Source organism: Rhinoraja longicauda, chromosome 10, assembly GCF_053455715.1.
Source record: "Rhinoraja longicauda isolate Sanriku21f chromosome 10, sRhiLon1.1, whole genome shotgun sequence".
Classification (NCBI taxonomy): domain Eukaryota; kingdom Metazoa; phylum Chordata; class Chondrichthyes; order Rajiformes; family Arhynchobatidae; genus Rhinoraja; species Rhinoraja longicauda.
The window spans coordinates 61,552,006-61,576,439 of record NC_135962.1 but is presented as its reverse complement, the minus strand read 5'-3'; the positions used below and the strand labels follow the sequence as shown (position 1 = coordinate 61,576,439).

The 24,434-nt window shown below is 59.5% G+C and overlaps 1 protein-coding gene across 1 annotated transcript in view; it reads right to left on the bottom strand.

Annotated features, from left to right (window-relative positions):
- Positions 1 to 1,822: 1,822 nt before the first annotated feature.
- Positions 1,823 to 24,434, bottom strand: part of ttll5 (tubulin tyrosine ligase-like family, member 5) — a 102,594-nt gene continuing 79,982 nt past the window's right edge. Inside the window, exons 15-24 of the mRNA XM_078407024.1 lie at positions 23,428 to 23,516; positions 20,556 to 20,672; positions 17,962 to 18,053; positions 16,365 to 16,433; positions 14,891 to 14,923; positions 12,963 to 13,120; positions 11,585 to 11,909; positions 10,310 to 10,430; positions 7,952 to 8,098; positions 1,823 to 1,921 (exon numbers count right to left, since the gene is read on the bottom strand). Coding sequence (XP_078263150.1) covers positions 1,823 to 1,921; positions 7,952 to 8,098; positions 10,310 to 10,430; positions 11,585 to 11,909; positions 12,963 to 13,120; positions 14,891 to 14,923; positions 16,365 to 16,433; positions 17,962 to 18,053; positions 20,556 to 20,672; positions 23,428 to 23,516 — 1,250 coding nt within the window. The remainder of the gene's footprint in view (positions 1,922 to 7,951; positions 8,099 to 10,309; positions 10,431 to 11,584; positions 11,910 to 12,962; positions 13,121 to 14,890; positions 14,924 to 16,364; positions 16,434 to 17,961; positions 18,054 to 20,555; positions 20,673 to 23,427; positions 23,517 to 24,434) is intronic.

Below are 24,434 nucleotides of genomic sequence, written 5' to 3'. Positions count from 1 at the left end.
GGAAGCTAGGGGTGGAAGCTAGGGGTGGAAGCTAGGGGTGGAAGCTAGGGGTGGAAGCTAGGGGTGCCAACTTCATACAGGACAAGGTGACGTCACCGCCCCGCCCCCCACGTCACCGCCCCGCGCCCCACGTCACCGCCCCGCGCCCCGCGCCCCACGTCACCGCCCCCCACGGCACCGCCCCGCGCCCCACGTCACCGCCCCCCACGGCACCGCCCCGCGCCCCACGTCACCGCCCCGCGCCCCACGTCACCGCTCCCCACGGCACCGCCCCGCGCCCCACGTCACCGCCCCGCGCCCCACGTCACCGCCCCCCACGTCACCGCCCCCCACGTCACCGCCCCCCACGGCACCGCCCCGCGCCCCACGTCACCGCCCCGCGCCCCACGTCACCGCCCCCCACGTCACCGCCCCCCACGTCACCGCCCCCCACGTCACCGCCCCCCACGGCACCGCCCCGCGCCCCACGTCACCGCCCCCCACGTCACCGCCCCGCGCCCCACGTCACCGCCCCGCGCCCCACGTCCACGCCCCACGTCACCGCCCCCCACGGCACCGCCCCGCGCCCCACGTCACCGCCCCCCACGGCACCGCCCCGCGCCCCACGTCACCGCCCCCCACGGCACCGCCCCGCGCCCCACGCCCACGCCCCACGTCACCGCCCCCCACGTCACCGCCCCGCGCCCCACGTCACCGCCCCTCGCACCACGTAACCGCCCCGCGCCCCACGTCACCTCACCCAGCCAGCGGCCACGTGATCCCGCACCACCAATGGCGGCCGCCTGGGCCCTGGTTCTGGACTCCCCCAACATTGGGAACATTTTTCCTGCATCTAGCTTGTCCAGTCCTTGTATAATTTTACACGTCTCTCTCAGATGGACGGAGAATTTCCTCCATTGGTTTTAGTTTCCGTTTTCTCAGTAACACATAAGTTCACAAGTGATAGGAGCAGAATTTGTCCATTCGGCCCATCGAGTCTACTCCACCATTCAATCATGGCTGATAGAAACATAGAAAATAGGTGCAGGAGTAGGCCATTCGGCCCTTCGAGCCTGTACACACCGCCATTCAATATGATCATGGCTGATCATCCAACGGGAGTTACGGAGAGAAGGCAGGAGAATGGGGTGGAGAGGGAGAGAGAGATCAGGATAGACTGGGCTTGTACTCGCTGGAATTTAGAAGACTGAGGGGGGATCTTATAGAAACATATAAAATTCTCAAGGGGTTGGAGAGGCCAGATGCGGGAAGATTGTTCCCGATGTTGGGGAAGTCCAGAACCAGGGGTCACAGCTTAAGGATAAGGGGGAAGTCTTTTAGGACCGAGATGAGAAAACATTTCTCCACACAGAGAGTGGTGAGTCTGTGGAATTCTCTGCCACAGAAGGTAGTTGAGGCCAGTTCATTGGCTATATTTAAGAGGGAGTTAGATGTGGCCCTTGTGGCTAAAGGGATCAGGGGGTATGGAGAGAAGGCAGGTACAGGATACTGAGTTGGATGATCAGCCATGATCATATTGAATGGCGGTGCGTACAGGCTCGAAGGGCCGAATGGCCTACTCCTGCACCTATTTTCTATGTTTCTATGAGTGTCTCCACGCAGAGTCGGGGTGGGGCGTAGCGGCGGGTAGTGCGGAGGCTGCAGGCAGGCGGACAGATCTCTCGCTGGCCAGTGCTGTGGTGAGTGATGTGAGCCTGCCTCCACGCAGGGCCGGGGCGGGGCGGGGCAGGACGGAGCGGGGCGGAGCAGCGGGTAGTGCGGAGGCTGCAGGCAGGCGGACAGATCTCTCGCTGGCCAGTGCTGTGGTCTTTCTCCATTGCTCTCACCTGGCCGCACTGACAAATACTTGGAACTCTTCCTGTTGGATGCAGCTCTCCACATTCAAACCCATCTGGTTTCTCTTAATTATTTCATCTGTTTCCTGAGTTGAAAATACAAGGCGCGGTAAGGACAGGTTCTCAGTACAGCATAGCTCGGCCTGGTCGACACGCAAGGCACGGCACAGCTCGGCCTGGTCGACACGCAAGGCACGGCACAGCTCGGCCTGGTCGACACGCAAGGCACGGCACAGCTCGGCCTGGTCGACACGCAAGGCACGGCACAGCTCGGCCTGGTCGACACGCAAGGTCACCATTTGTTCCCAGGTCATACACAATACGACGGTACAGCACAGGCCTGTCAGCCCACAGTGTCCCTTGCCCAACACCATGCCAACATCAGCTCCACACCATCCATATCCCTCCATACCCTGCATATCACGGAGCATTATCGCCTGACAGCGAATGCAGCGCCGGAGACCCAGGTTACATCCCCACTACGGCCACTGTCTCTATGTAGTTTGCACCTTCTCCCCATGACCGCGTGGGTTTTCTCCAGGTGTTCAGGTTTCCTACCGCACTCCAAAGACGTGCAGGTTTGTAGGTTAATTGGCTGGGTAAATGTGAACATTGTCCCTAGTGGGTGTAGGATGGTGTTAATGTGTGGGGATCGTGTTGGCCTGTTTCCACGCTGTATCTCTAAACAAAACTAAAATCACAGCCCAGGAACAGGCCCTTCGGCCCATGATGCCTGTGCTGAGCATGATGCCAATTAAAACATATCTGTGCATATAACCCATACTCCTCCATTTCCTGCATATCCGTGTGCCATCCAAAAGCCCCTTAAACACCACCATCGTACCTGCCTCCACAACCACCTCTGGCAGTGCGTTCCACACCCCCACCCCCACCCTCACCCCTGGCAGTGTGGACCAGACCCCCACCCCCACCCCCACCCCTGGCAGTGTGGACCAGGCCCCCACCCCACCCCCACCCCTGGCAGTGCGTTCCACACCCCCACCCCCACCCCTGGCAGTGTGGACCAGACCCCCACCCCCACCCCCACCCTCACCCCTGGCAGTGTGGACCAGACCCCCACCCCACCCCCACCCCTGGCAGTGTGGACCAGGCCCCCACCCCACCCCCACCCCTGGCAGTGTGGACCAGGCCCCCACCCCCACCCCTGGCAGTGTGGACCAGGCCCCCACCCCCACCCCTGGCAGTGTGGACTAGGCCCCCACCCCCACCCCTGGCAGTGTGGACCAGACCCCCACCCCACCCCCACCCCTGGCAGTGTGGACCAGGCCCCCACCCCCACCCCCACCCCCACCCCTGGCAGTGTGGACCAGGCACCCCACCCCACCCCCACCCCTGGCAGTGTGGACCAGGCCCCCACCCCCACCCCCACCCCTGGCAGTGTGGACCAGGCCCCCCACCCCCACCCCCACCCCCACACCCACCCCTGGCAGTGTGGACCAGGCCCCCCAACCCCACCCCCACCCCCACCCCTGGCAGTGTGGACCAGGCCCCCACCCCCACCCCCACCCCTGGCAGTGTGGACCAGGCCCCCACCCCCACCCCCACCCCCACACCCACACCTGGAAGTGTGGACCAGGCCCCCACCCCCACCCCCACCCCTGGCAGTGTGGACCAGGCCCCCACCCCCACCCCCACCCCCACCCCTGGCAGTGTGGACCAGGCCCCCCACCCCCACCCCCACCCCTGGCAGTGTGGACCAGGCCCCCACCCCCACCCCCACCCCCACCCCTGGCAGTGTGGACCAGGCCCCCACCCCCACCCCCACCCCTCGCAGTGTGGACCAGGCCCCCACCCCCACCCCTGGCAGTGTGGACCAGGCCCCCCACCCCCACCCCCACCCCCACCCCCACCCCCACCCCTGGCAGTGTGGACCAGGCCCCCACCCCCACCCCCACCCCTGGCAGTGTGGACCAGGCCCCCCACCCCCACCCCCACCCCCACCCCTGGCAGTGTGGACCAGGCCCCCCACCCCCACCCCCACCCCCACCCCCACCCCTGGCAGTGTGGACCAGGCCCCCACCCCCACCCCTGGCAGTGTGGACCAGGCCCCCCACCCCCACCCCTGGCAGTGTGGACCAGGCCCCCCACCCCCACCCCCACCCCTGGCAGTGTGGACCAGGCCCCCCACCCCCACCCCTGGCAGTGTGGACCAGGCCCCCCACCCCCACCCCCACCCCCACCCCCACCCCTGGCAGTGTGGACCAGGCCCCCACCCCCACCCCCACCCCTGGCAGTGTGGACCAGGCCCCCCACCCCCACCCCCACCCCCACCCCTGGCAGTGTGGACCAGGCCCCCCACCCCCACCCCCACCCCTGGCAGTGTGGACCAGGCCCCCACCCTCACCCCCACCCCCACCCCTGGCAGTGTGGACCAGGCACCCCACCCCCACCCCCACCCCTGGCAGTGTGGACCAGGCCCCCACCCCCACCCCCACCCCTGGCAGTGTGGACCAGGCCCCCACCCCCACCCCCACCCCCGGCAGTGTGGACCAGGCCCCCACCCCACCCCCACCCCTGGCAGTGTGGACCAGGCACCCCACCCCACCCCCACCCCCACCCCTGGCAGTGTGGACCAGGCCCCCACCCCACCCCCACCCCTGGCAGTGTGGACCAGGCACCCCACCCCCACCCCCACCCCTGGCAGTGTGGACCAGACCCCCACCCCACCACCCTCTGTTTGTTTACACACCTTGCACACCTCCTTTCACTTTGCCCCTTTCACTCTGTGGTCTGCTGCACTCCCCCCTGGAGATGGGTCTGGCTGTCTATCAATGCAATATCATTTTATATACTTCCATCCAGTCTCCCTGCAGTCACCAGCATTGCAGAGAGACCAGACAGGGCTGTGAAAACCCCTCCTGTCTCACTCAAAGTCACGTCACCAGCGCCATGGCTTGGAATCCCCACACAGCACAGGTCAGCAGTGCAGCCCACACTCTGTGCAGTGGCACTGAGTGTTTGCTGGGCTGGGCTGTGGTCAGTGTGGTGTGTGTGGTCAGTGTGGTCAGTGTGGTCATTGTGGTGTGGTCAGTGTGGTGTGGTCAGTGTGGTGTGGTCAGTGTGGTGTGGTCAGTGTGGTGTGGTCAGTGTGGTGTGGTCAGTGTGGTCAGTGTGGTGTGGTCAGTGTGGTGTGGTCAGTGTGGTCAGTGTGGTCAGTGTGGTGTGGTCAGTGTGGTGTGGTCAGTGTGGTGTGGTCAGTGTGGTGTGGTCAGTGTGGTGTGGTCAGTGTGGTCAGTGTGGTGTGGTCAGTGTGGTCAGTGTGGTGTGGTCAGTGTGGTGTGGTCAGTGTGGTGTGGTCAGTGTGGTCAGTGTGGTGTGGTCAGTGTGGTGTGGTCAGTGTGGTGTGGTCAGTGTGGTCAGTGTGGTGTGGTCAGTGTGGTGTGGTCAGTGTGGTCAGTGTGGTGTGGTCAGTGTGGTGTGGTCAGTGTGGTGTGGTCAGTGTGGTCAGTGTGGTGTGGTCAGTGTGGTCAGTGTGGTCAGTGTGGTCAGTGTGGTGTGGTCAGTGTGGTCAGTGTGGTGTGGTCAGTGTGGTGTGGTCAGTGTGGTCAGTGTGATGTGGTCAGTGTGGTCAATGTGGTCAGTGTGGTCAATGTGGTCAGTGTGGTGTGGTCAGTGTGGTGTGGTCAGTGTGGTGTGGTCAGTGTGGTGTGGTCAGTGTGGTGTGGTCAGTGTGGTCAGTGTGATGTGGTCAGTGTGGTCAATGTGGTCAGTGTGGTCAATGTGGTCAGTGTGGTGTGGTCAGTGTGGTGTGGTCAGTGTGGTGTGGTCAGTGTGGTGTGGTCAGTGTGGTGTGGTCAGTGTGGTCAGTGTGGTGTGGTCAGTGTGGTCAATGTGGTCAGTGTGGTCAGTGTGGTCAGTGTGGTCTGCCGTGCCGTGATTCAATTCTGAGGCTAAGACCTCTAGTCCTGGACTCTCCCACTTCTGAAGAAGGGTCTCGACCTGAAACGTCACCCATTCCTTCTCTCCCGAGATGCTGCCTGACCCGCTGGGTTACTCCGGCGTTTTGTGTCTACCTTTGATGTTAACCAGCATCTGCAGTGTTTTCCAGTAGGTTATTTTGTTGGTTTTACACTCATGAAGATGAGACAGTGGTCTTCCTGTTACTCCCACGGGGGGGACGGGGGGACGGAGTGTGAAGCAGGTTTTATTCTTGTGTTAGGAATGCTGCATCTTGCACCAGCGTGCAACATTCCCGGTTCCTGCACCAACTCTCCTGTGTGTCGGTCGGGGCTGGGGCTGGGACCCCGAGGTGAGTTTCTCACACAATAAGGCCCGGCTCACAGAGAGAGACTGGAGCACGGAGCATCACACACACACACGTGTAGCTGTGCACAGTGCCGGTCACAGAGTGTAAACGGAACCACATAGACACTCAGCGTTACTGCATCTTCTCACACATCATTGTCACACATCACGTTTCAGGTCGATCAAATCCCGAACAAACAGACTTAAGAACAGATGCTGCCTGACCCACTGAGTTACTCCAGCACTCTGTGTTTTTTTTCTACACATTATCTTCCACATCCACATCCATATCTTTCAAAACATAGAAACTAGGTGGAGGAGGAGGCCATTTGGCCCTTCGAGCCAGCACCACCATTCATTGTAATGAGAGACTGACATATGAGGAAAGATTGGAAAGACTGGGCTTGTATTCACTGGAGTTTAGAAGGATGAGAGGGGATCTTATAGAGACGTATAAAATTATAAAAGGACTGGACAAGCTAGATGCAGGAAACATGTTCCCAATGTTGGGCGAGTCCAGAACCAGGGGCCACAGTCTAAGAATAAAGGGGAGGCCATTTAAAACTGAGGTGAGAAAAAACTTTTTCACCCAGAGTTGTGAATTTGTGGGATTCTCTGCCACAGAAGGCAGTGGAAGCCAATTCGCTGGATGAATTAAAAAGAGAGTTAGATAGAGCTCTAGGGGCTAATGGAATCAAGGGATATGGGGAGAAGGCAGGCACGGGTTACTGATTGTGGATGATCACAATGAATGGCGGTGCTGGCTCAAAGGGCCAAATGGCCTCCTCCTGCACGTATTGTCTATGTTTCTATGCTGCCTGACCCGCTGAGTTACTCCAGCTTTAAGTGTCTGTCTACAATTAACCTCTCTCTCTCTCTCTCTCTCTACTCTATCCAATGCGTGGATTATTTTTGTGACGATGGTGATCGAGACTAACGGTGGTGGGGCTGCCTGCACCTGCACCTGTACCTGCACCTGCACCTGTAACTATACCTGTAACTGCACCTGTACCTGTAACTGTACCTGCACGTGTACCTGCACCTGTACCTGCACCTGTAACTATACCTGTAACTGCACCTGCACGTGTACCTGCACCTGCACCTGTACCTGCACCTGCACCTGTAACTATACCTGTAACTGCACCTGTACCTGTAACTGTACCTGCACCTGTACCTGCACCTGTAACTATACCTGTAACTGCACCTGTACCTGTAACTGTACCTGTACCTGCACGTGTACCTGCACCTGTACCTGCACCTGTAACTATACCTGTAACTGCACCTGTACCTGTAACTGCACATGTACCTGCACCTGTACCTGCACCTGTAACTGCAAGTGTACCTGCACCTGTACCTGCACCTGCACCTGTAACTGCGCGTGTACCTGCACCTGTACCTCCATCTGTAACTATACCTGTAACTGTACCTGTACCTGTAACTGCACCTGTACGTGTAACTGCACGTGTACCTATACCTGCACCTGTACCTGTAACTATACCTGTAACTGTACCTGCACCTGTACCTGCACCTGTAACTATACCTGTAACTGTACCTGTAACTGCACCTGTACGTGTAACTGCACGTGTACCTGCACCTGCACCTGTAACTATACCTGTAACTGTACCTGTACCTGCATCTGTAACTGTACCTGCACGTGTACCTGCACCTGTAACTGTACCTGCACCTGTACCTGCACATGTAACTGTACGTGTACCTGCATGTGTACCTGCACCTGTACCTGCACGTGTACCTGTACCTGCACGTGTACCTGTACCTGCATGTGTACCTGTACCTGCATGTGTACCTGCACCTGTACCTGCACGTGTACCTGTACCTGTTGGGTTGCTCACCTTGCCGTAGCAGTGGATGAAGAGGCCGAGCTGCTGAGCCAGGATGCGGTGGCGTTCGTGGCTGGCCAGACGGCTGCTGGGCAGAGACAACACCATGGTGTGTTGGAAGTTACTGGCGGCACGCTTCAGGAATCGCATCAACAGCTCCTGCACACAAACGTCCACCGTGTGGTCACGGTAATCAGAGTCCAGTCCTCACGTGCCACCCCTGCGGGCAGCCTCACCGCCCACTCCCCACCCACCCACTCCCCACCCACCCACTCCCCACCCACCCACTCCCCACCCACCCACTCCCCACCCACCCACTCCCCACCCACCCACTCCCCACCCACCCACTCCCCACCCACCCACTCCCCACCCACCCACTCCCCACCCACCCACTCCCCACCACCCAGTCCCCACCCACCCACTCCCCACCCACCCACTCCCCACCCACCCACTCCCCACCCACCCACTCCCCACCACCCACTCCCCACCCACCCACTCCCCACCACCCACTCCCCACCCACCCACTCCCCACCGCCCACTCCCCACCCACCCACTCCCCACGTGCCACCCAAGCCCAGGCACCGCATAACGGAGGTTGCGTAGCAACCCGCCTCCCAGCCCAGGCGGCCGTCATTGGTGGAGCGGGAGCACGTGGCGTGGGGCGCGGGGTGGTGACGTGGGGCGGTGACGTGGGGCACGGGGCGGTGATGTGGGGCGGTGACGTGGGGCGCTGACGTGGGGCGGTGATGTGGGGCGGTGACGTGGGGCACGGGGCGGTGATGTGGGGCGGTGACGTGGGGCGTGGGGCGGTGACGTGGGGCGCGGGGCGGTGACGTGGGGCGGTGACGTGGGGCATGGGGCGGTGACGTGGGGCGCGGGGCGGTGACGTGGGGCGCGGGGCGGTGGCGTGGGGCGGTGAAGTGGGGCGGTGACGTGGGGCGTGGGGCGGTGACGTGGGGCGTGGGGCGGTGACGTGGGGCGCGGGGCGGTGACGTGGGGCGGTGACGTGGGGCATGGGGCGGTGACGTGGGGCGCGGGGCGGTGACGTGGGGCGCGGGGCGGTGGCGTGGAGCAGTGAAGTGGGGCGGTGACGTGGGGCGTGGGGCGGTGACGTGGGGCGTGGGGCGGTGACGTGGGGCGGTGACGTGGGGCGGTGACATGGGGCGTGGGGCGGTGGCGTGGGGCGGTGACGTGGGGCGGTGACGTGGGGCGTGGGGCGGTGGCGTGGGGCGGTGACGTGGGGCGGTGACGTGGGGCGGTGACGTGGGGCGGTGGCGTGGGGCGGTGACGTGGGGCGGTGACGTGGGGCGGTGGCGTGGGGCGGTGACGTGGGGCGGTGGCGTGGGGCGTGGGGCGCGGGGCGGTGACGTGGGGCGGTGACGTGGGGCGCGGGGCGGTGGCGTGGGGCGGTGACGTGGGGCGGTGGCGTGGGGCGGTGACGTGGGGCGGTGACGTGGGGCGGTGACGTGGGGCGCGGGGCGGTGACGTGGGGCGGTGACGTGGGGCATGGGGCGGTGACGTGGGGCGCGGGGCGGTGACGTGGGGCGCGGGGCGGTGTCGTGGGGCGGTGAAGTGGGGCGGTGACGTGGGGCGTGGGGCGGTGACGTGGGGCGGTGACGTGGGGCGGTGACGTGGGGCGGTGACGTGGGGCGTGGGGCAGTGGCGTGGGGCGGTGACGTGGGGCGGTGACGTGGGGCGCGGGGCGGTGGCGTGGGGCGGTGACGTGGGGCGGTGACGTGGGGCGGTGACGTGGGGCGGTGGCGTGGGGCGTGGGGCGCGGGGCGGTGACGTGGGGCGGTGACGTGGGGCGGTGACGTGGGGCGGTGGCGTGGGGCGCGGGGCGGTGACGTGGGGCGGTGACGTGGGGCGCGGGGCGGTGGCGTGGGGCGGTGGCGTGGGGCGGTGACGTGGGGCGGTGGCGTGGGGCGGTGACGTGGGGCGGTGGCGTGGGGCGGTGACGTGGGGCGGTGACGTGGGGCGGTGACGTGGGGCGGTGACGTGGGGCGGTGACGTGGGGCGGTGGCGTGGGGCGGTGACGTGGGACGGTGACGTGGGGCGGTGACGTGGGGCGGTGACGTGGGGCGTGGGGCGGTGGCGTGGGGCGGTGACGTGGGGCGGTGACGTGGGGCGGTGACGTGGGGCGGTGACGTGGGGCGGTGGCGTGGGGCGGTGGCGTGGGGCGGTGGCGTGGTGGCGTGGGGCGGTGACGTGGGGCGGTGATGTCACCTTGTCCTGTATTTGGGAGTGAGGGAGTCGGCACCCCTAGTGCAGGCCCCCATCGCCCCAGCTTCACCATGGACGCCCCCCCCCCCCACCCCCTCCCCCACCAGGATGGTCTGTGGCCCTCTGGACACTGCACTGCTGGTTTACCATTTGCTCCTCCTCGCGGTCACGCTGCGAGCCTGCTCTGTTGTGGATGCAGCTCTCCTGCAGCAAGCGGAGCTGCACACGGTGCAGGTATGCAGCAAAGGCCATGCGCGCCTGCACCTTGCTGTGGACAGACAACAGCACGTCAGCATCTCAGCAGCACCGGCACATGCACACCACCACCACCCACCCCCACCCCTATCTCCACCCCCACCCCTATCTCCACCCCCACCCCCATCTCCACCCCCACCCCCACCTCTATCTCCACCCCCACCCCCATCTCCACCCCCACCCCCATCTCCACCCCCACCCCCATCTCCACCCCCACCCCCATCTCCACCCCCACCCCCACCCCCATCTCCAACCCCACCCCCACCCCTATCTCCACCCCCACCCCCATCTCCACCCCCACCCCCATCTCCACCCTCACCCCCACCCCCACCCCCACCTCCACCCCCACCCCCATCTCCACCCCCACCCCTATCTCCACCCCACCCCTATCTCCACCCCCACCCCCATCTCGACCCCCACCCCCATCTCCACCCCCATCTCCACCCCCACCCCCACCCCCACCCACCCACTCCTATCTCCACCCCCACCCCCATCTCCACCCCCACCCCCACCCCCCCACCCCCACCTCCACCTCCACCCCCACCCCCACCCCCCACCCCCATCTCCACCCCACCCCCATCTCCACCCCCACCCCCATCTCCACCCCCACCCCCACCCCCATCTCCACCCCCACCCCCACCCCCACCCCTATCTCCACCCCCCCACCCCCATCTCCACCCCCACCCCCATCTCCACCCCCACCCCCCCACCCCCACCTCCACCCCCACCCCCATCTCCACCCCCACCCCATCTCCACCCCCACCCCCACCCCCACCCCTATCTCCACCCCCCCATCTCCACCCCCACCCCCACCCCCATCTCCACCCCCACCCCCACCCCCATCTCCACCCCCACCCCCACCCCCATCTCCACCCCCACCCCTATCTCCACCCCCCCACCCCCATCTCCACCCCCACCCCCATCTCGACCCCCACCCCCATCTCCACCCCCATCTCCACCCCCACCCCCACCCCTATCTCCACCCCCACCCCCACCGCCATCTCCACCCCCACCCCCACCGCCATCTCCACCCCCACCCCCATCTCCACCAGGGAACGCACACGTGGTGGGGACGCACACACACTTGTGGTGGGAACACACACACACACGTGGTGGGGAACACACACACACACACGTGGGGGGCAGTGCACAGGTTGTGGGGCCTACCTGAGGTTGGCTCCTTGCTGTAACATCCCCACCAGGTTGGCCAGAGGCTGCCGCTTGCTGCGCTCCTCTGTGCTCTGGGTCCAGGCCTCGGCACTGCCGGCCGCGTGCTTGCCCACTCCCTCCTGTGTTGGAGCTCTCCGCTGCCTCTGGTCACTGGCTGGATGTGCTGGCGATGGCGGACCCTTCCCTGGGCCTTTGCGGCTGCACTCACTCACAGAAACCTCTGCCTCGCACTCTGAAGCCTCCTCCTCCTCCTCCTCCTCCTCCTCCTCCCCCAGCTCGCTCTCAGAACCACAGGATGAAGCAGCCGCCGTGCGCAACGACCCTGCGAAAAGACACAGCGCTACCAAACGTGGACAAGCGGGCAGTCACGGGGCCAGAGGACCAGAGGGCCAGAGGCCAGCCACTGGCAAGTCACATTAACCGCAATCCCACCGCCTTTTATTCATCAACAACCTTTTATATAGTTTTTTTAAACTGAGGTGAGAAGAAACTTTTTCACCCAGAGAGTTGTGAATTTGTGGGATTCTCTGCCACAGAGGGCAGTGGAGGCCAATTCACTGGATGGATTTAAAAGAGAGTTAGATAGAGCTCTAGGGGCTAGTGGAATCAAGGGATATGGGTAGAAGGCAGGAACGGGTTACTGATTGTGGATGATCAGCCATGATCACAATGAATGGCGGTGCGTACAGGCTCGAAGGGCCAAATGGCCTCCTCCTGCACCTATTGTCTATGTTTCTATCACAGCTTCTGTGTTTCTATCACCAGCAATGTGGTCACAGGAAGAAAGTGCAATCTCCTGAGGGGGTTTGATCAGCAGATGGGTGGACTAAGGCCAAAGACTGAAGAAGGGTTCTGATCCAAAAAGTCACCTATCCATGTTCTCCAGAGATGCTGCCTGACCCGCTGAGTTACTCCAGCACTCTGTGAAACGTCACCTATCCATGTTCTCCACAGATGCTGCCTGACCCGCTGAGTTACTCCAGCACTCTGTGTCACTGAAGCTGTTTTTCAGATGGGGATACAGCATGGAAAGAGGCCCTTCGGCCCACCAGGTCGGTGCCGACCAGCGATCACCCTGTACACTAACAACATCCTACACACTAGGGACAATTTACAATTTTTACCTAAGCCAAATAACCTACAAACCCCTAGGTCTTTGGAGTGTAGGAGGAAACTGGAGGAAAGCCACGTAGTCACGGGGAGAACGTACAAACTCCGTACAAACAGCGCCTGTGGTCTGGATGGAAGCCGGGTCTGTGGTGCTGTGAGGCAGCTCCTGTTGTGTGCTGTGCCGCCCGGCCCTGCTGCGTCCTTTACCAGAGACGTTGGGGAAGGCTGGTTGAGGCGGGGTGTCCATTCTGTGTGGAGCACTGACCTGGGCCTTTCCCCTGCAGGGTGACCTGCTCCTGCTGGTGTCTGCGTGCCTCCAGTGACAGCAGCTTCCTCTCGTACCGTTGTAAGTGCTTCTGACATTCCACCTGCAGCACCAGGTGCCGGCACTGGGCCGCTGGGCTGCTCAGCCACACGCCGCTGCTGGGAATGAAACACCACACAGGGTAAACATCCATCTGCAGCCCCTGCCCACAGTACCAACACGCCCCGCCTATACACACGCCCCTGCCCACAGTACCAAAACGCCCCGCCCCGCCGATGCCCACAGTACCAACACGCCCCGCCTATACACACGCCCCTGCCCACAGTACCAACACGCCCCGCCCCGCCCATGCCCACAGTACCAACACGCCCCGCCCCGCCCATGCCCACAGTACCAACACGCCCCGCCTATACACACGCCCCTGCCCACAGTACCAACACGCCCCGCCCCGCCCATGCCCACAGTACCAACACGCCCCGTCTATACCCACGCCCATGCCCACAGTACCAACACGCCCCGCCCCGCCCCTGCCCACAGTACCAACACGCCCCGCCCATGCCCACAGTACCAACACGCCCCGTCTATACCCACGCCCATGCCCACAGTACCAACACGCCCCGCCCCGCCCATGCCCACAGTACCAACACGCCCCGTCTATACCCACGCCCCTGCCCACAGTACCAACACGCCCCGTCTATACACACGCCCCTGCCCACAGTACCAACACGCCCCGTCTATACCCACGCCCCTGCCCACAGTACCAACACGCCCCACCCCGCCCATGCCCACAGTACCAACACGCCCCGTCTATACACACGCCCATGCCCACAGTACCAACACGCCCCGTCTATACCCACGTCCACACGCCGATTTCAGCTCAGGTCAGTTTAGCTTATTGTCACCATGCACTGAGGCTAGGGTTGCCAACTTCCTCACTCCCAAATACAGGACAAAGGTGACGTCACCGCCCCGCGCCCCACGTTACCTTAACCAGCCAGTGGCCACATGTTCTCGCTCCACTAATGGTGGCCGCCTGGGCCGGGAGGCGGGTTGCCACGCAACCTCCGTTAGGCAAAGGCCCGGGCCTCCGGGCCTACACTGTCCAGGCCTACAGCGGCCCCCGGGCCTACAGTGCCCAGGCCTACAGCGGCCCCCAGGCCTACAGTATCCGGGCCTACAGCGTCCGGGCCTACAGCGGCCCCCAGGCCTAATACAGGACAAGGGCGGTCCAATATACGGGATGTCCCGGTTAATACGGGACAGTTGGCAACCCTACCATCAGCCCTTTGAGCCTCTGTGCCATGCACAGAATGTAGCAGATAGACCAGTCCAGGCACTTCAGCCCACAATGTCCGTGCTCAACATGATACCAAGTTAAGGTAATCTGCCTGCACCTGATCCATTTTTGTGTAGTTTAGTTTAGTTTAGAGATACAGCAGGGACCAGCGATCCCAGCACGCCAACACTATCCTACACACACTAGGGACAATTTACACTTACACCAAGCCAATTAACCTACAAACCTGCACGTCTTTGGAGTGTGGGAGGAAACCGAAGATCTCGGAGAAAACCCACGCAGGTCACGGGGAGAACGTATAAACTCTGTACAGGCAGGACCCGTAGTGGGGATGGAACCCGGGTCTCCGGCGCTGCATTCGCTGTAAGGCGGCAACTCTACCGCTGCGCCACCGTGACCGCCCTTTCTCCTGTGTATCTCCTGCAAACCTCACCCCGTCACTTTAAACCTTTGCTCTCTAGTATTTGACATTTCCACCCTGAATTTAAAAAAAAGACTGGCTACTCGAAAAACAGGATTCAAAATCAAAAAGAGAAGATCAATGAGAATCTTGCTGCCCTGTGGAAGTCTAGCAAAGATGATGGCACGAACAATTGCTGGCAAAGTCTCGCACGGTGTGGCAGTCACTTACCGAGCTCTTGCTGAAGCAGCTGGTCTCTTTGCCCTGAAACAGAGGGGACATGAAATCATTCAACGCTGCACTCCCCTTCACCAAAACCGCAAGACAACACGTCCCCACACAGCTGGGATGCCCTGGGACAGGGTGCTGCTGGATCGCAGTGTGGTGGCAGTGAGGAGGGGTCAGACTGACCGGGACTGCTGGAGCAGGGTGCTGCTGGATCGCAGTGTGGTGGCAGTGAGGAGGGGTCAGACACACCGGGACTGCTGGAGCAGGGTGCTGCTGGATCGCAGTGTGGTGGCAGTGAGGAGGGGTCAGACACACCGGGACTGCTTTCACTGGAGTGGGGGTTGAGGGGAGGACCTGCTAAAAGTGAACACATTAGAAGAGGCTTAGAGAGGGTAGACAGCCTGAGCCTTTGTAAAGGATGACATGTCAAACACTTGAGGGCAGAGCTTTAAGGTGAGAGGGGCAAAGTTTACAGGCGATTTGCAGGGCAAGTTCTTTTCTTGGGTAGGGTTTGCCAACGTCCACACTCCCAAATAAGGGTCAAGGTGACGTCACCGTCCTGCACCCCAGCCTGCGGCCACGTGCTCCCGCTCCACCAATGGCGGCCGCCCGGGCCGGGAGGTGGGTTGCTACGCAACCTCTGGCAGGCGGCGCCCACGCCTCCGGATCTACACTGTCCGGACCTACACCGTCCGGGCCTACAGCATCCGGGCCTACACCGTCCGGGCTTACAGCGTCCGGGCCTAAAGCGTCCGGGCCTACAGCGTCCGGGCCTACACCGTCCGGGCCTACACCGTCCGGGCCTACACAGTCCGGGCCTACAGCGTCCGGGCCTAAAGCGTCCGGGCCTACAGCGTCCGGGCCTACACCGTCCGGGCCTACACCGTCCGGGCCTACACCGTCCGGGCCTAAAGCGTCCGGGCCTACAGCGTCCGGGCCTACACCGTCCGGGCCTACACCGTCCGGGCCTACACCGTCCGGGCCTACAGCGTCCAGGCCTACAGCGTCCGGGCCTACAGCGTCTGGGCCTACACCGTCCGGGCCTACACCGTCCGGGCCTACACCGTCCGGGCCTACACCGTTCGGGCCTACACCGTCTGGGCCTACACCGTCCGGGCCTACAGCGTCTGGGCCTACACCGTCCGGGCCTACACCGTCCGGGCCTACACCGTCCGGGCCTACACCGTCCGGGCCTACACCGTCCGGGCCTACAGCGTCCAGGCCTACAGCGTCTGGGCCTACACTGTCCGGGCCTACACCGTCCGGGCCTTCAGCGGGCCCTGGGCCTAATACGGGACAAGGGCGGTCCCGTACGGGACAAACCACTTTAGCCCAAAATAAGGGATGTCCTGGCCAATACGGGACAGTTGGCAACTGGTGAGACTGGACCCTCTGGGGAGATGGTAGTCATGGCCCACTGCAAGGCCGTGCTGACGGAAAGCCAGAAGCCTGTGCACATCCCATTTCCCCAACCTACCCTTGCTTGGCCGTGAAGAGACGTGCTGCCAACACGTAGTTCAGGGTGGTTTTATGCTCCAGAAAGTGCCTGGGGGATCGGAAACACAAACGTTAGGGCAGGAACAGGATAAATCTGACCCAGCTGTCACAGAAAGCAATACTTAAACACAGGAACATAGAACGTAGGTACATAGACAATAGGTGCAGGGGGAGGCCATTCGGCCCTTTGAGTCAGCACCGCCATTCAATGTGATCATGGCTGATCATCCACAATCAGTACCCCGTTCCTGCTTTCTCCCCATATCCCTTGATTCCATTAGCCCTAAGAGCTAAATCTAACTCTCTCTTGGAAAGCATCCAGTGAATTGGCCTCCACTGCCTTCTGTGGCAGAGAATTCCACAGATTCACAACTCTCTGGGTGATGACGTTTTTCCTCATCTCAGTCCTAAATGACCTCCCCCTTATTCTGAAGCTGTGACCCCTGGTTCTGGACATGGTGTCTGGTGTCTGGTGTCCAAACTGGGGCCTGGCTTTGGGAGATGTCCCCGATCAACATCAGATGAGCTCCTGACTGCCTTCCCCCTGGGTGTGGTGTCATGACCATTAGTTGCCGATGTCCTGCTGGGACCAGCCAGCTTGCTCACTCACGCCATCAAGCCAACCTTCTCTTCCCTCCATGCCAGCACAATGAAGGAGGTGCCCAGCACCTGAGCAAGCCCCAGCCTGGACCAACAGTGGTGAAGTGGGGGTGGGAAATCTCACCCACAATCTGCCCTGCTCCAACCACAAGGATGCTACGAAGGTAGACACAGAGTGTTGGAGTAACTCAGCGGGTCAGGCAGCATCTGTGGAGAACATGGACACAGAGTGCTGGAGTAACTCAGCAGGTCAGGCAGCATCTGTGGAGAACATGGATAGGTGTCGTTTCACAGAGTGCTGGAGTAACTCAGCGGGTCAGGCAGCATCTGTGGATAGGTGACATTTTGGGTGGGATCCCTTCCTTTGCTATACTTTGCTACATGTGAGGATAATAAAGCTAAACCTGAGGTCATAGTGTTATTGCTCTCATCCTTCCCACACGAGCAGGACATTACGATGTGTAGTTACCCCATCTTCACAACCAGGACTACACATCTGTCCAGCTTGGTCAGTCAGCTAGCTCCTGAACGCACTGAGTGCAGCCTGAACACACAACACTGGCACAGCCGTGGCATTACACGCAGATACACGGATCAAAGTGCATCACGGTGGCGCAGCGGTAGAGTTGCTGCCTTACAGCGAATGCAGCGCCGGAGACCCGGGTTCCATCCCCACTACAGGTGCCGTCTGTACAGAGTTTGTACGTTCTCCCCGTGACCTGCGTGAGTTTTCTCCAAGATCTTCGGTTTCCTCCCACACTCCAAAGACGTGCAGGTTTGGAGGTTAATTGGCTTGGTAAATGTAAATGTAAAAATTGTCCCTCGTGTGTGTAGGGTAGTGTTAGTGTGTGGGGATCGCTGGTCGGCATGGACCCAGTGGGCCGAGGGGCCTGTTTCAGCGCTGTATCTCTAAACTAAACTAAACTAAACAAAGGTTTTCACTTTACTCATTTCATTTCTCGGCTGGCCTCACTCACCCATAGAACTCCCAGCTGTTGGCCGTTGGGAAGATGCGTATGAAACCGCCTTTCCTGTCGTTCTCTTCCATGGCATGACGCAAAACCTTTATCTGTGGATAAAATGACAGGACACAACCAAGAGTTTGGTTTAGATGTTTGTTTAGCTTAGAGATACAGTGTGGAAACAGGCCCTACTGGCTCACCGAGTCCACAGTGACCAGCGACCCCTGTAAGCTCCACACACTATCCTATACACACTATCACACCAAGCAATGGCATCGCAATGAGACTTCTGTACGTGTTGGAACTTGTGAATACAACGTGAAAAGGCAAAAGGATGCTAATCCGTGGATCACTTCCACCTTCATTCCCCCAACATCCATCAAAACATTCTCACCTCTGCAACATAGATGCAGGAGGAGGCCACTTGGCCCTTCGAGCCAGCACCACCATTCATTGTGATCATGGCTGATCACCCACAATCAGTACCCCGTTCTTGCTTTTCCCCCCATATCCCTTGATTCCGTTAGCCCTTAGAGCTGAATCTAACTCTCTTTTGAAAACATCCAATGAATTGCCCTCCACTGCCTTCTGTGGCGAAGAATTCCACAGATTCACAACTCTCTGGGTGAAAAGGCTTTTCCTCATCTCAGTCCTAAATGGCCCACCCCTTATTCTTCAACTTTATTTTATAAACAGATAGAGCTGTGCCCTCACGAAGATCTTGTTGGGCATATTTGTGGCCTATTTCTGTGTAAACGTACAGCAGCTAGACTTGGTGAGCAGCAGCAAGCCGCTGCTGGCTTTGATGTTGGTGGTTGGGGCTGAGGGTAGAGGTAGGGTTGCCAACTTCCCCACTCCCAAATACGGGACAAGGTGACGTCACCGCCCCGCGCCCCGCGCCCCACCTCACCTCACCCAGCCAGCGGCGACGTACCCCCGCTCTACCAATGGTGGCCGCCCGTGCCAGGAGGCGGGTTGCTACGCAATCTCAATTCGGTGAACAGACTCGGCCCTGTTCCCCGAACACACTCCGTTAGCCTACACTGTCCGGGCCTACACTGCCCGGGGCTGCAGTGTCCCCCGGGCCTACAGTGTTGGGGACTACACTGTCTGGGCCTACACTGTCCGGGCCTACATTGCCCGGGGCTGCAGTGTCCCCCGGGCCTACAGTGTTGGGGACTACACTGTCTGGGCCTACACTGTCCGGGCCTACATTGCCCGGGGCTGCAGTGTCCCCCGGGCCTACAGTGTTGGGGACTACACTGTCTGGGCCTACACTGTCCGGGCCTACATTGCCCGGGGCTGCAGTGTCCCCCGGGCCTACAGTGTTGGGGACTACACTGTCTGGGCCTACACTGTCCGGGCCTACAGCGGCCCCTGGGCCTACAGCGTCTGGGCCTACAGCGCTCCCCGGGCCTACAGTGTCAGGGACTACGGCGCCCCCCCAGGCCTACACTGTCCGGGGCTACAGCGGCCTCCGGGCTACAGCGTCCAGGCCTCCACTGTCCGGGCCTACAGCGCCCCCCGGGCCTAATACGGGACAAGGGCGGTCCCATACGGGACAAACCAATTTAACCCAAAATACAGGATGTCCCAGCTGGTACGGGACTGTTGGCAACCCTAGGCAACAAGGCTGCCAGAACTCCTGGTCTTCCCAAGATGTGCAGGGATCTCCTGGAATGGCCACGGACTTGGCCCAGCATCTCTGCTCGGCACGGTCCCCCAGATAGACTGCAGCGAGCAAAGCTTCACAACATCAAACATCTCTTGGCTGTTGCATGCACGGCCCCATATCTGATGTGCTGGCTCTGGAGAGGGTCCAGAGGAGGTTTACAAGGATGATCCCAGGAATGAGTGGGTTAACCTGTGATGAGCGTTTGTCAGCACTGGGCCTGAACTCGCTGGAGTTTAGAGGAATGAGGGGGGACCTCATTGAAACGTACAGAATAGTGAAAGGCCTGGATAGAGTGGATGTGGAGAGGATGTTTCAACCAGTGGGAGAGTCTAGGACCAGAGGGCACAGCCTCAGAATTAAAGGACGTTCTTTTAGGAAGGAGATGAGGAGAAATTTCTTTAGTCAGAGGGTGGTGAATCTGTGGGATTCTGTGCCACAGATGGCTGTGGAGGCCAAGTCAGTGGATATTTTTAAGGCAGAGGTAGATAGATTCTTGATTAGTACAGGTGTCAGAGGTTTAGTTTAGTTTAGAGATACAGCGTGGAAACAGGCCCTTTGGCCCACCAGGTCCGTGCCGCCCAGCGATCCCCACACATTAACACTATCCTATGCAGGCTAGGGACAATGTTTACTTTCCACCAAGCCAATTAACCTACAAACCTGCACGTCTTTGGAGTGTGGGAGGAAACTGAAGATCTCAGAGAAAACCCACGCAGGTCACGGGGAGAACGTACAAACTCCGTTATAGGGAGAAGGCAGGAGAGTGGGGTGGGGAGGGAGAGACAGATCAGCCATGATGGAATGGCGGAGTGGACGTGATGGGCCGAATGGCCTAATTCTCCTGCTGTTCCCCATGAGGGTATGACACAGGTGGTGTTGTGCACACACCTGTAGAGATGGTGGCCTGCTCCTGCCATCTGCTGCAGCCACTCACCTCCTCCATGGTCAGTCTCAGCATGCTGAGTCCCTGCCCTTCACGTGATCGCTCCTTGCCAGTGGAGGAACTTCTTTTCACATCGCCGTTGTTTGCAGGAACAGGCCACAGCCGCCGCTGCAAGAGGATCAAACACAAGTACAAAACCATGAGAGCAGTAGACCGACAATGGAGGAAGGAACTGCAGATGTGGGCTTAAACCGAAGACAGACACAAAGAGATGGAGCAACTCAGCGGGTCAGGCAACGTCACCCATTCCTTCTCTCCAGAGATGCTGCCTGTCCCGCTGAGTTACTCCAGCTTTTTGTGTCGATCTTCAAGTAGATGCACAGAGTCTCTTGCCCAGACTAGAGGAATCGACAACCAGAGCACATAGGTTTAAGGTGAGGGGGAAAATATTAAATAAGAATCTGAGGGCTAACTTTTTCATCCAAAGGGTGGTAAGTGTATGGAACGAGCTGCCAGAGAAAGTAGTTGAGGCTGGGACTATCACAATGTTTAAGTAACATTTAGACAGGTACATGGATAGGACAGTTCAGGGGGATATGGACCAAACGCAGGTAGGTGGGACTAGTGTAGATGGGGTATGATGAGGGGTGTGAGTGGGTTAGGGCTGAAGGGCATGTTTCCACGCTCGAAGACTCTATGACTCACACAAACATTTAATATATCGTAGGTAGCACACAATGCTGGATGGAGTAACCCCTTCCTTCTCTCGTGACCCACGGAGATACTCCAGCATTGTGTGTCTACCTCTGATTTTAACCCGCATCTGCAGTTTATTCCTAAAAGCAAGATTATATATTAATGGCAACAGGCGGCAGTCTTCAGCATGGGCAGGGTGCAAGACGTTCTCTCCATCCGTCACCACAGCCGTGGTCATGTGTGTGGAAAGCTGAGACTGCAGCTCAGGGACAAAGGAGAAGGATTGTTTCACAGCACCATGTGAACGTGCACCTGCCGGTGTTCATTGCTCCCCGGTCTGACAGCCAGCCCAGCCCTGCCCTGCCCTGCCCTGCCCTGCCCTGCCCTGCCCTGCCCTGCCCTGCCCTGCCCAGCCCTGCCCTGCCCTGCCCTGCCCAGCCCTGCCCTGCCCTGCCCTGCCCTGCCCTGCCCTGCCCTGCCACACAGGGCAGCAGCAGCATGAGTGGGCAGACTGCCAGGCACATCCAACATCCACAGACCACAGCATACTGCTGACCCAGGCTTGGCTGCAATATATCACCACCATTCATTGGGCCAAGCTCACACATTCTCCAAGCAGCAGGGAAGTATGATCTCAAAACGATTATCCGTGTCATTTTGCAAACTGTTCCGACCATGGAACATATTGGAAGAATCAGTGGGGAATGGCAGCTAGCGGGCTCTTTGAAGTGGTGTCGGGTTCAGATGGACGAGGTTTCACAGTGAACTGCACACCATCTCAGCCAGCACATAGTTCAGGCATTTGGGGACTGCAGAAGTTGGCTCTCCAATGCCCTCTGAGAGAACTTAGCACGGCAATCTAAACCATCAAACGCTACGTCAAAGCAGGATAAGAATAAAACAGGGACAATCCCTCACCAATGACCTTGGAAACAAGACACAAAGTGCAGGAGTAACTCAGCGGGTTCATGTTTAGAGATACAGCGTGGAAACAGGCCCTTCAGCCCACCGGGTCCGCGCCGACCAGCGATCCCCACACACTAACACTATCCTACACCCAGTAGGGACAATTTTTACATTTACCAAGCCAATTAACCTACAAACCTGCACGTCTGGAGTGTGCGAGGAAACCGAAGATCTTGGAGAAAACTCACGCAGGTCACGGGGAGAACGTACAAACTCCGTACAGACAGCGCCCGTAGTGGGGATGGAACCCGGGTCTCCGGCGCTGCATTCGCTGTAAGGCAGCAACTCTACCGCTGCACCACCGTGACCGCCCGTGTTCTCCAGAGACATTGTCTGGCCTGCTGTTACTCCAGCACTTTGTGTCTTTTTTTTGTAAACCCTTATCCTGGGGTGTGTTGTGGAGCAAATGGGATGTAGGAGTGCAGGTACATAGTTCCCTGCAAGTAAGACCTCAGGTAGACGGGCTGGAGAATATCCTGCTTGACACACCGGCATTTCACACAACAGAGGACAGAAGATGGGATATTTCCCCACAGTTGTACAAGATGTTGGTGAGGTTGCATTTGGAGTATTGTGCTCAGTTTTGGTCACCCTTTTATAGAAAGGATGTCATTAGGCTGGAAAGTGCAGAGATTTGGAAGTATGTTGCCAGGACTTGGGGGCACTTGGTCGGAGTGGATGAGTTGGGATGAAGTGCCTGTTTTCCTACTATATCACTATTACCTTTGAAAAAACAATAGAGCATTGGCAGTAACTAAAGACAAGGAATAAGAAGTAGTCATAGGTGCAAAATCTTTCATGTCCTTTGCTTTCCTGTTCATCTAAACAGTATCTGGAGAAAATGTCCTTCCTTGGTGTTATCTTGAGTGGCAAGGCAGGCATTTATTCCCCATATCTGGTGTGCTCTAAAGGATACAGAGTGCTGGAGTAACTCAGCGGGTCAGGCAGCATCTGTGGAGAACATGGATAGGTGACGTTTCACAGAGTGCTGGAGTAACTCAGTTGGTCAGGCAGCATCTGTGGAGAACACCCACTTTCTCTCTCTGACAACAACTGGTCTGAAGAAGAATCCCAACCTGAATCATCGCCTATCCATGCTCTCCAGAGATTTATCCTCACTCTGACAATAGAGGAGACCTAGGACAGAAATGCCAGTGTGGGACTGGGAAGGTGAATGAAAGTGTCTGGCAACTGGGAGATCAGTGAGTTGAGGCGGGCAGCCTCTGACAGGAATGGTATGTTGTGAGAGGTGATACTTTACCGGTTTGTGGGTTTGGGGCCGAGCAGTGAGATCGCTACCAGTCTTGCTCTGTCTGCCTTGTCGTACTATTGGGTTGTGACAGACGAATCCTATTGATGCAGAAGAAAACACTCGTTACCTTTAGAGATACAGCACGGAAACAGGCCCTTCGGCCCAACTCGCCTACACCGGCCCACAATGTCCCAGCTACACTAGTCCCACCCGCCTGCGTTTGGTCCATATCCCTCCAAACCTGTCCTGTCCATGTACCTGTCCAACTGTTTCTTAAACGATGGGATAGTCCCAGCCTCAACTACCTCCTCTGGCAGCTTGTCCCACCACCCACTGTGTGAAAAGGTTACCCCTCAGATTCCTATTAAATCTTTTCCCCTTCACCTTGAACCCATGTCCTCTGGTCCTCGATTCCCCTACTCTGGGCAAGAGACTCTGTGCGTCTGCCTGATCTATTCGTCTGATGAATTTATACTGTTACCTGTAGAGACACAGCCCCCTCAGCCCACACGTGTGGACAAGTGATCACTCGTTCACACTCTCTCTACGTTAGGCCACCTTCTCCCACACTGCCCACACACTAGTGGGCAATTTACAGAGGGCCAACTAACCCACAACGCACACGTCTTTGAAGTGCAGGAGGAAACCGGAGCACCCGGAGGAAACCCACTCAGTCACAGGGAGAACGTGCAAACTCCACACAGACAGCCCCTGAGGTCAGGATGGATCCCCAGCCTCTAGCGGTGTGCGGTCTCAGCCATGCCACAGTGCTCTACATAAACATAATCATCTTCAGATTGGCTAGAGATGTTTCTCTCCTGCCTCAGGCATTCTCCGATTCCCTCCAATTTACTATTAAACATACCAGTAAATAACTCTTCAAAATAACTGTCCATACCCCCCTTCCCTCCCCTCCCCACCCCAGGTGCTTTGTCATATTTCTGCAGAGATGCTGCCTGACGTGCTGAGCTATCCAGCACTTTGTGTCCTTTTGTGTAAAAAGCCGAGTGCAACTA